At 58.8% G+C, this 11,457-nt stretch overlaps 1 protein-coding gene across 1 annotated transcript; it reads right to left on the bottom strand.

Moving 5' to 3' along the window:
- Window positions 1-240: 240 nt before the first annotated feature.
- On the bottom strand, window positions 241-8,797 carry CA4 (carbonic anhydrase 4). The gene is made up of 8 exons (XM_045985978.1): window positions 8,604-8,797; window positions 4,136-4,189; window positions 3,213-3,368; window positions 2,409-2,554; window positions 2,194-2,292; window positions 1,860-1,926; window positions 1,553-1,719; window positions 241-553 (listed from the first exon to the last, which is right to left on the bottom strand). Exons 1-8 carry the CDS (start codon window positions 8,659-8,661, stop codon window positions 359-361), a joined length of 942 nt encoding a protein of 313 aa, XP_045841934.1. The 5' UTR covers window positions 8,662-8,797; the 3' UTR covers window positions 241-358.
- Window positions 8,798-11,457: the final 2,660 nt, after the last annotated feature.

The following is an 11,457-nucleotide window of genomic DNA, read 5'->3' as shown; positions in this document are numbered from 1 at the left end:
TACAGTGAGGAGGCTGGATTGGAACTTCCAGGACTTTCTTGGTATTGGAATTCAGAACTGTCTTTGCATCTCTCCAAGTGGGGTACAGACAGGAAGTTTATTTACAAAGGTGGGAGGGGGTGCCTGGCAGTCCCTGCTAGGAAGAACTTCCAAGACTCAGGCCTCTTCCCTGAAATGGTGGCAGGTTGAGGGGAACAGGGCAGGGATGGTCATGGGAACTAAAAATAGACCCGAGAAAGGTTTCTCCAAAAATATATCCCTTTAATCATCATCAAAATCCATGCGAGGAAGCCTGAGGAATGGAGGCCCCAGGCCTCTACACACTGAGAGCAGAGGTCAAGTGTCCAGAAGGGATTGCTCATCGGAGGAAGCCAGTCATCAGGCAGGTGAGCGTGGGGACCAGAACGGTGGCCAAGGGCAAGGGCAGCAGCTGTCCTGGGGCCCGAGACTTGAACACGGAGCGCTGCCCCTGGTGCTGCAAGGGTCTGACATTATCTGTCATACTCAGTTTCTGCTCATTATCATAGTACAGCTTCTTGGAAAAGGCGAAGATCTGTGGAAGAGGCAGGACTCAGCACGAAGCCAGGAGCAAGCAGAGCTATGCTCCCTGATGTGTGATCCCAGACCAGTCACCTTGCCTGTCTGAGCCCTCTTTAGGGCTTTGGAATCCCTGGCTCTCAAGTTTCTTTTCTTTTTTATTTTCTTTTTTTTTTTTTTTCCCTAGCTCTCAGGTTTTTGTGCCGATGAAAAGAATAAGGATGTAGAGTGCTTAGCTTCCCTTAGACAGATGGACACACAGCTCACAGTTTTAAGGGCCCATAAGCACGGATCACTGCTGTCTTATTGCTGTTACTATAGAACAGTGGTTCTCAGACTTAAGTACATGAGCATCATGGCAGGGCGGGGTGGGGCCGGGTGGGTGCTTGTTGGGCCCCACATTGCCAGGCCCCATCCCCAGGGTTTCTGAGTCTGGAGCATTGGGGCGAGGTCTGAGAATTCAAATGTCTAGCAAGTTCCTAGATGATCCTGATGCCCCTGGACCAGGGACCACCCTTTGAAAATTGCTGTTCAGCACGGAGAGTGTCACTGAAGCAGGGATTTGGCCCTTGGGTTCACGGCTGTATCCCTGGAGCCTTGTAAGGCCTTGAGTACCATTGCTGAATGAATGGACTGTTTTCCTACTGTGGCTGCACTGGTCTTCTCTCGGCTGCTCCTGGCCAGTCCCAGCCCTTCCCCCTGGCTCGCCCTCCCTCTCTCCCCAGGACACCAGCTCCCTGCCCTCGCAGGACCAGTCCCACCTACTTGCGGGGGGAAGCCTTTTCTGAGGGCTCCTGCCACAGCCTCCCCGCCAGCCCTCGAACCGGGGATAGGCAAGAGCTTTCTTGTTTGTCATACCCTGGGGAGTGTCTTGGGGATTCAACCAACAGGACCTCAGCTCCCTGGGGTTGCCCCATGCCCACCGCTGCCCCGGGGGCCTCTGTGAGGATCCAGAGGGATGGTTTCTGGGGAACTGGGCAGTGGGAGGCTGTACCCTGGGCCAAGCCCTATGTACCTGATCCCTGTGGAGCTGAATGCGCTCCTGGAACACGGTCCAGACAACCGTCTCCTTGCAGCCTGGAGTGGTAAGGGAGCCCAGGTAGCGGTAGTAATGCCTCAGTTTCTCCTTCTTGGGGACTAGGTCGAACAGGCTGATGCTCTCTTTCATCGTGGTGTTCATCTCTGGGGCGGGGGTAGGTAGGGAGGATACCGTCGATGGGTGGGGGAAGCCGGGGATCCCTGAGAGCCCAGGCCACCGCATCACCCTGGCCCTTCCTCTGTAGGAAGAAGTCTCCTCCCTTCCCCTCCCCCCAGCCACTCACTGGGTCTGGGGACATAAGCCAGCGCCTCCACCAGGGGCTGGAAGCCATCATTCTCCTCAGATCCGGCCTGGAACAGAAAGGAAGGGGGCTTGAGAGGGACCTGTGGGGAGCCAGTGCTGACCATAAGTCCATTCTCCTGGTCCGGGCTGGGGAGGGCAGGAAGCTTCTGGGACTGAGGCCCTGAGAGCCTCTGGGCTCCCCACCTGGGGCTATACAAGTTGCTGAGAAACAGAGGGGAGGTCAGGGTCCCCCAACCCCTTCCTGCCTTTCTGGAATCCCAGACCTCCTGATCCCAAGAAGCAGCCCCTCAGCCCCTGGGGAATGAGAGTCCCACCTCCAGGAAGAAGGCCAGCACCGCAATCTCATCTTTGGGATCCTGGGCCTCTTTCTCGTTCCTCGCCGGCCCCTTCTGCTTCTCGTGTACTACATGCATCTGGTGGCAGGGAGAGGAATGGAGAGAGGACCTATGAGGGGACTGGAGCGCCCTTCTCACCCAAGGTAGGCCCACCCAGAGCCCAGCCACGCGCCACCCTGGAGAAGGGCCCTCACCTCCATGGCAAAGCGCCTGCCATCGAGGGTATGCTCTGAGCCCCCATTCAGCTTCTCGGACCAGTGCAGGTGCAGCTGCGTGGCCCGGTACCCAGCAGCCAGTCCTCCTCCAGCGATGGAGGCCTTGCCCTCCAGCAGCACCATCACTGGAGGGCACAAGACGGGGCTGAGTCCCCAACAACCCTCTCGAGCCCCACTCACACAGAGCCTTCTCTTCTGCCTCCCGCCCTTCACAGGGAACAGTCCTGGGCGGCAGGGACAGGATGGGATGGGACGGGTGGCACAGCCCAGACCGTCGCTGGCCCCCTGTGGCCCCCGGGCCCAGCTCTCCCTCTGCACATCCCCCCCCACGGCCCCAAACATGCACCTCAGCCCAGCCCCTCCCCGACATCAAGCCCCTCCCTGATGCCCGGGCCTCCTCAAGGGACTGGCCAAACTCCTCAGCCCTGAGGTGACCTGCCCCTGGGCCTAGTTCAGCTGCTCCTAGCCTGACCCAGGCCCGCCCTAGTTGCGCTCTCTGCCCCCAGGCACACAGTGCCACACATGACTTCTGAACACCCCAAGACGCTCTACGCCTCTGTGCCTTTGCCGTGTTGTTCCCTCTTCCTAGGATGCTGCTCGTCCCCCACTGAAGCACCGAAGCCACTGGGAAGCGTCTCGCCAAAGCCCCGGGCTCTGCAGCCCCTCGGCAGCCAAGGTGGGCCTGGAGGAGCACCTCCAGCCCAGTCCTCTGGAAGTCAGGGGTCCCCGGACCAGTTGCCCATGCCAGCCCAGGTCCCCCCCACCCCACCGCCCGACACCCACCTGAATGCCCATTGTTCTGGACTTTCCAATTCCGCTTCTCGTCATAGCCAGAGAAGGAGAAGGGTCCCAAGTCTGGGTTTACCTGTGCCTTTGTAGTGACAATGTCGATGGGGGACTGGCGGCTCTTCTGGCAGTCTTCACCCCACTGGCTAGGCCCTGAGCAGGGAGGAGGGGCCGGCTGAGAGTCAGGGGCACACGCCCCCTCCTCGGATTCGAGGAGGGGGAAGGGAGAGTGCTTGGCAGCTGACAGTGGGGTCCCCTGGAGGGGTCTGGGAAAAGGGGCGCTGACTGACGGTATGATCTGAGGGTTTGGAGGCGGGGAAGGCTGCCCTGGACATGGGTGTGGTTGGGACTTGGGGAGGGGGCAGCACTGTTCAGTCCCTGGAACACGGCAGAAGCAGCCGCAGAGCCGACGGCAGGGAAATTGTGCCACAGTTGAAAAAAATGCCAAGGACAACCTTCCAGGTCCACCCGAAGAGGAGTCGTTGGAACAGAACCAACTCTCTGTTTCATTATAAGAGCAAAACAGGGGGCGCCGGGCTGGCTCAGTTGGTGGAGCATGTGACTATCTCAGGGTTGTGAGTTCAAGCCCCACGTTGGGCAGGGAGCCAACTTGAAAAAAAAAAAGTGTCTCTATAACTGATGCAACTGCTGATTTGTTTGATAGAACACTTCCCCTCTTAGGGACAGCGACGGGAGATGCCAGGGAAGCTTCGGGTCACTCTACCTTCCCTGTCCTCCGAGCACCAGGACTATTATGTGCGAATCCATGCACACGTGCCCGTGTGTGTATGTGTTTGAGTAACTGATAGCTGACTGGGGGGGATCATTACCCTGATCCTTCCCGCCCTCCCTGGGTTTTCATTTTGACTTGGGCAGTCCCCCGACACAGAAAACCCGTCCCCGAGACTTGCTGTACTCACCCAAGCAAGTATAGTTGGAGGCCTTGGCTTGAATCTCGTAGCACCAGTGTGACTCTGGAGCAGAGAGAGGAAGGACACGAGGCCTGTGTCGGTGCACTTGTGCACACGTGTGTCTAGGAATAGACTGGAGCTGTGTGCACATAAGCAACACTGTCTGTGTGTATATGTGTGTGTGTGTACACAGTGGGTCAAAGACTAGGAATATCCCCAGGGTCAGAGACCCCTTGGGTTGGGATGGAGCATTCCTGCAGTGTGGGACCGAGGCCCAAAGGAAGGAGACTTGAGGAAGTACAGGAATGGGGACGGAAGTGGTAGAAGCAGCCAGACCCCACAAGTCCAGACCCAGAGCTGATCGACTGGTTATTGTGCCCAGGGCACTGATCCTTGGGAAAAACAGCCACTCTTGAGGGAGGCCCTCTGAGGCCCTCACCTCTACCCCAGGGCCTGGCCTTGACACTCTCCTCCAGCTGCTGTCGGCCTCTTCCTCCTCCTCCTCCTCCTCCCTTGTATCTCCCTCCCCAAACCTGGAAGGGAGGTTCTGGCAAGAGGATAGGAGGAGGATTAGTCCTAGTCTCCCCTCCTGGGACAAGAGAGCTGAGTTCAGCTTGGCTGCCTTCCCAGACTTGATCCGGGATGATGGAGGAGATTAGACGAGCCCTTCCCTGGAACACGCACGCTCTTGTGTGATTAAGACCCGTTCTGGATTAAACTCTCACAGCCCACCAGGGATGGTAGTCGGGCCTTTTCAAACCCTGTCCCACCACCCTGCAATCCTGGTACATGGGGGTCAAATTGAGCTTCTTTTTTTTTTTTTAAAGATTTTATTTATTTATTTGACAGAGAGAGATCACAAGTAGGCAGAGAGGCAGGCAGAGAGAGAGGAGGAAGCAGGCTCACCTGCGGAGCAGAGAGCCCGATGCGGGGCTCGATCCCAGGACCCTGAGATCATGACCTGAGCCGAAGGCAGCGGCTTAATCCACTGAGCCACCCAGGCGCCCTCAGATTGAGGTTCTAATCCCAGCGGTGGTTCAGGGCCAGAGACCCTGAGAAGAGGTCGCACTGCAAACACGACACTAAGTGCAAGATTTACCCACCAAAGGGGTCTGCCAAGGCGGTGTGCCTTGGAACCTTCTGTGCTTTCTGCTCAGTTTTTCTCTAAATCTAAAACTGCTCTACCATTATAGTCTATCGATTAAGGTGGTGGGGGAAGGCTGTGGCAGACCCAGAGCTGGAATTCTTGCTGGGCCACTTAGGGGCAAGTCACCTTAATCTCCCTGAGCCTCAGTTTTCTCATCTGTCAAATGGAGCTAATAGCATCCGCCTCTTCGGGCTGTGGGAGTTAATGAGAGACGGTGGAGTAGTCCAGGCAGCCTGCCGCACAGTTAGTCCCCAGTGAGTCCTTCCTTTTCCTGGCCTCAGATCAGTGCGCAGATGGCCAAAGCTCAGGCTGGGCCGGGAGGAGAGAAATGAAGTGAGCTGGAAAGAACTCAGGGATGAGAAAATTCCTAAGAAAAGCACAGCTTCCCACTCAGCCTGAGCTGAGGCCTCTGAGCACATCCGCCGCCTCCTCCTCTTGGGGCTGCCTCCGTCCACCTCCTCTGGGGTCTCCGGAATGAGGCTAGGGTGAGGCAGGAGCCAGGAGGTGGTCAGGTTCTCGGGAGGGAAGGGGACAAGGGGTTCCAGACCAGGAGAGTGAGCATCCCCAGAAAACGGGGCACCTTCTCACTCCAGGCCCCTCAGAATCAGCTAGAGCTTTGCTTTCCCGGCTCTGGGTCAAAGGCTTCCCCGCTGCCTGCTCTGCTGCTCCCCCCTCTTTCAGAGTCTGCCAGATCCTGCATTCTCTTCCCCATCATGGTCCACTCTCTGCCCTGGACAGGGCTTTGCAGCCACTTCCCCACCTCCCGGGCCCTCCTCTGCAGGTGGCCAGAGCTCGGAAGTTGGAGCCCGCTCACCTGATTCAGTCCTGGCTCTGGCTCTTGCTTCATCTCCGAAGGAGAGTTCAACTTTCCCCAGCCCTCCATCCTACCTCAGGCAGAGGGAACTGCCACTGGGCCAGCCAGGACTTTGCTCAGTGTCTGAGGAGACGATGGTTGGATGGAGCCCATTTGCAACCATGAAAGCCTCCTTGTCAGAATTCACCCATGTCTTCCCCTCTCAAAGGTCCTGAAGGCAGAAGGGGCCTCCAAGGTTGACGGGAGGCCCCAAAGGAAGCTATTCCAGGGGAAGCCTTGCTGAAGTCAGAGTCCTGAAGGGTGGACCCTCCTCTCGGCCTCCCCAGGGCCCATCTGGTTCAGGCTGAGCCATTCTCAGGAATGTGCTCTTCCCTGACTCTGGCTACAACTCCTGGTTTTGTAAGGGTGACCTCTGGTTCACTGTCTTAATTGTGGAGACTTTTGACCTGTGTGGCTGAATGCTCCTGTAACTACCCTCTTCGGGAGGCAAGAACCAGGAAAACAATGTTGATGAGGCCAGGGGTCAGGTCTACGTCCCTGGGCTGAGGTGGCAGGGTCACAAACCAGCTCAGGTTCCTGTATTCATGAGAGGGCTGCCCTTGCAAATAGCGACAAGCCTGCTGTCTCAGGGGGCCTGGGAAGGAGAGGGGCTCTCCGCAGACAGATCTTGGCTCCATGCTCCGGGTTCTACCTAGGTGACCCACCCTGACCAGGAATGCAGTTGCAAACCTCACAACCATCACCAATCACCCAGCCACTGTCCCCCACCCTCCACTTGCCCCCCCTGGACCTTTCTTGGTGATCCAAGAAGTTCTCTCTGATGGACCTCGCTCACTCTACATTCCTACTCTGTGGGGAAGAAGGAATCCTGGAAACCAGCTCAGCAAAACCCAAGTATGTCCTGGCAAAGTCTCAGCAACTCCTGGCCAGGGTTCTGGGGCCCCAAAGAGTCCTATGACTCCTCTCCCTCTCCTCTCCTCCTCCCTCCATGACAGCAGATGTTCTGGGTTGTCGGATGTGTATCCTGGTCCCTCTCCAGCCTCAAGTGTCCCAGGGGATGAAATGGGTGGAGGGAGACCGGTCCTGAGACAGTTTCCAGTCTGAAAGCCCCAGCACTTAAGGGAGAACAGGTTGTAGGAGGGGGCAGCTGAGATAGATTCCTGGCTGGTTGGCCCCAGGCAGCCATCAGGCATGGGGTGTCTGCCATGCGCCCCTCAAGTACCACACCAAGCACTTACACCCACTAGCTCACCTGAACCCTTAAAACCCCTCAAGTCAGAATTACTTTCTCTATATTGTGAGAAAACTGAAGTGAAGTTACTTAGCTAGGGCCACACAGCTACAAAGCAACAGAATTAATTGTGAAGTGTTTCTCTTTTTCTGAGCCCAGCTGCTTAGGTAAGTTTCCAAATTCCAACTTTAAATATGAATTTTGTCACATCCCATCTCTCCTCTTTACTCCTCTCCTGGGAAGAAGCGAGTAATTTCTGCAAGGTTCCCCTCATCCCCTCCACAACACACACACACATACACCCCAGCTAAATCTTTCCTGCAAAAGTCACATACTCTCTCCTCTGCTGCAGAGGGAGGGCACCCTCACCCCCCACTCCAGGACTCCCGGAAGGGAGCATCTAGCTTTGGAGAGAACGTTTGGCCAGCTGGACTCCAACGGGGGGCCATCGGACTCCAACGGGGGGGTAGCTGAGCTGGGGACTGGCAGATAGGGGCTTCCTGCAGAGGAGATGGTCCCCTGTGGGGTCCCAGAAAAGATTCCTCCCCCGATCCCCGTGCCCAGCAGTGGGGCTGGAGGCGCTTTCAGCTCCTTATCAAATATTAACACACAACTCCTGCCACCTCCCACCTAGGCGAATAATTAAGAGCTCGGCCACATCATTAATCTTTAAACGAAAATCACCCTGGCCGGAAAGACCGGCTCGGTCAGGGTCTCGGGTCTCCTAGTGTCTCCCCTGGCCACAAGCTCCCAATGCGGCGCTGGAGAGGGGAAAGGGGACGACCAGGAACCCAGGGTGCGAAGCGGAAAAGCCAGGGCCTCCCGTGCTCTGGGCGGGGGGGCAGCCCCTCAGCACTGAGCCCCGGCGGGACAGACAGCGACGCAGGGACGGGCTGAGGACCAAAGGCGCGTGCAGCGCCAGAAAGGGCGAGAACGGCGGCGCGCGTCGAGGCGGGGCGGGGAAGCATCCACATCACTGACTCGAACGCTCGCCGGGCAGAGCGCCGCGGGGCTCCGCCACCCCAGCAGCGGCGCACACGCGCGCACGCAGCGCTCCGCGGCCGCATGTGGCCGTTCGGGAGGGCGCAGGGGTCCGCGTCGGTCCTATCCGCCGCGTCGGTCCTATCCGCCCCGTCCGCCCTCCCGCCCCGTCGCCACAGTGGTGCCCACCCAGCCCGAGCCCCGCGTACGCCCAGCGCCCCGCGCCCCGGGCCCTGCCCGCACTGCGGCTGGGGACGCCGAGGGGCCGCCCGCCCGGAGACCGGACGGGAGCCCGCGCGGTCACCTGCGCTGGCCGAGGGCCGGGCGGCGGCGAGGGCCAGGAGCGCAGGCAGCAGCCGCATCCCGCACAGGAGCGAAGACGCCGCGGAGCCGGGGGTCGCGTGCCGAGGAGGCCTCCGGGGGTGCCGCGATCATGCCGGCCCCGGGTTTTATAGCGGAGCTGCGACCGGAGGGAACCCCGACAGCGGGACGGGGGTAGCGGCTCCTCCCCCTGGCGGAGCCTCCCCTCCCCGCGTCCTGTCCCTGCGCCGAAATCCTCCGCTTCCACCCCCTGCCGGGCCACCTTGTGCCTCGTGCCCGCACCACCACCGCCACCCCGCCCCCGCCGCCAGCGCCGCTCCTCTCGCTCCTGCCTCCGGAGCCGCCCGCCCACATCACACCTGGTCTCCTGTTTGAGAACGGGGTGGTGACCTCGCGAGGTACTTGATCCATACGAGGATGGGTGCCCGGGTTCCTGCCTTTGATCGGTTTGGCCTGGACTCCCAGCGCAGCCCTCTCGCCTGAGTAGCCGTCCGCCAGGACCTTGGGCTGGAGGTGAACCGGTGCAGACAGCCTCCCGAGGATGGTGCAAATGAGGGAGGTGTGCTGGTGTTTCTTGAATCCGGTGTCCCCAAAGAGAGGGCTGGCTTTTCTCCCCCAGGCTGTGGTCGCTGATTCTCTGGGTCTCTTTTCTGTTTCCTCTCAGGCTGCTCCAAACTTAATTTCTAAGCAGACCAAAGACTCTTTTTCCAACACGGAATGAAGACGCCCCTAAACCGCGTTGTGAGCATTTCTGCGACGGCCAGAGCAGGAAGGGGGAACGGGGAGGGGCCGGACTGAGAAATAGATCCCAAGGGACTCAGGGAGAGAAGAGAAGCTTGTGGGGTCAGAGGGACCGGACTGGCTCCTGTTGAGGCGCCCAGACCCCTGAGATGAGATGGGAAGAGAAGAGATAGGGGTCTGAGTGGATCCCTAGTTCTCTCAGCTGCCAGGATCTTCAGAGGGGTCCAGGGAAAGGAAAGTTTCCTCCAAGGAAGCCCTAGCATTTGGGAGGACAGGGCTGAGGGGAGTCATAGAGAGGAAGCTGCTTCTGGTCTCAGGAGGGGTATTCAGTCTCCTGGCTGCCACCCCCCTGCTGCAGAGCCTCTAGACTCTTCCACGATGGCTCTAGGTACTGTGCGTCCCACATCGGGTGGGGGCTTCTGTAGGGGGTTGGAAAGCTCAGACTCGGGTAGGGAAGAGGGACAGGGAACCAGGCAGTGGGCCTGGGCCCCCTTCATCAACAGGAAGCCCCTGTTTTCTGGTCTAGTCGCTTCCCCATCCGCTGCCAACCTCTTTGCTCCCACCAGCCTTTGAACCTAGGCTAGGGACCTCTGATGAGAGATTGCCTCCCCTAGAACTCTCCAGGCAAAGGGGCTTCCTCCTTGGTGAGAGTCCTGGCTGTAACCACCCCCGCCTGCACCCCCACCTCCATCCTGGCCCAGGATCACAGCCTCAAGGAACAGCTTTGATCCTACAGAGAGGGGAGGGGGCACCCACCTCCTGGGGTTTAGGGTTCTATTGTCTCCACTGCAGTCAGGGGAGGGATTCCACACTCTACAGCCTTTTCTGGGGAGTGGATTTATGTCCACAGGGCTATTCAGGACTGAAGAACGGAGTGGGGAGGAACCCTATTCCTGGGAATGAAATGCACTTCAGGGGGTCTGCGTGACCCCAGGCCAGGCCTCTGACTGGCAGGAGAGATTGAAAACCTTTGGTGGGGTTAAGGGGCTGCTGATCAGTGACCTTTGGACCCACCTCAAAGTCCATCCCCTTGGGGCCTCCCAGGGAGAAGAATGGGTGGGAGGAGCTGTCCCCTAGGTAATCCAGCTCTACGCCTGTGCGTGTGCCCCACCCTGTGAGTGTGCCCCCTACTAGGTGGGGGCCTGGGAGATGGGGCGAGCCAGGCTCTGGTGTGGTGTCCCCTCTGAGGCATAAGCTCATGTGGGAGGAGCCTGATGGGCAAGACTTCACGAATGTGCCTTCAGAGCCACCCCAGAGGCTGTATGTGGGCAATGTGGGAGGTCAGGGCGCAGCCTTGTCATCTCCCCAAGGTTAGACGGGGCAAGAGGCTCCCCACTTCTAGCTGTAACATTCCCAGCCTTATCTCCCAGCCTAGCCCTGCTGCCCTGGCTTCCCATTAACTAGTCACCTGTCCCTGTCCAGGCCCAGGGCCCCGCTCCCCTGGAGGCGACAAAGCCCTCATTCAAGCAGGGGTCATTAGAGCAGGGGTGGGTCCTGTCCTGTCTCAGTGACTTACAGGACCCATAAAGCCGTCAGCTCAGGCCCACTGGCCCCAGCCCCGGCGCAGCCTCCTTCCTCTTACTCTGCCCAGGCTCCCCCACGTGTCCTGCATTTGAGTCTCTGCTTTTCCTCTAACTCAGGCATGGCCTTGGGCAGCTTTCCAACTCCCCTCTGATTGCAGCTTCCTCATCTATAAAGTAGGAATCATCACCTGGCCTTGTGCCAATAAATAGATACTGGGAAACAGCTGTGAGCCATCCCCAGTCTAGCCCAGACTTCCACAACGTTCCTCACGGTTCCCGGGTGCAGCCACTGCCCCTTGGCAGCCTCCGAGATGAATCACAGTTGTCATCCTCTGGGGATGTGCACCCACACAGCCTGGTCTGGAGGGGGACGGAGGCCGTGGCCAAGCTGAAGGACTTTGAGGACACACCACACTGGGCTCCCTCTGGGGCCACCCACGTGCTCTGTGAGGACAGCTGAGACTTGGGTTCCCTCATCTGCAAAATGAAAATCATACCCCTATCTTCCCCCTAGGTTGTTGGGAGAATTCTGTGACCTGCGCCTGAGGTTGGCTGGCCCAGGCTGATACAGGA

This window comes from Meles meles, chromosome 18 (assembly GCF_922984935.1).
Source record: "Meles meles chromosome 18, mMelMel3.1 paternal haplotype, whole genome shotgun sequence".
Classification (NCBI taxonomy): Eukaryota; Metazoa; Chordata; class Mammalia; order Carnivora; family Mustelidae; genus Meles; species Meles meles.
This window is presented reverse-complemented; position numbering and strand designations above follow the sequence as displayed.

Coding starts and splice junctions, on each gene's coding strand:
- CA4 (XM_045985978.1), bottom strand. CDS start 8,661: ATGCGGCTGCTGCCTGCGCTCCTGGCCCTCGCCGCCGCCCGGCCCTCG. Junction 3,369..4,135: donor CTCCAACTATACTTGCTTGG/GTGAGTACAGCA, acceptor CTCCCTGCTCAG/GGCCTAGCCAGTGGGGTGAA. Junction 2,555..3,212: donor CCAGAACAATGGGCATTCAG/GTGGGTGTCGGG, acceptor TGTGCCCTCCAG/TGATGGTGCTGCTGGAGGGC.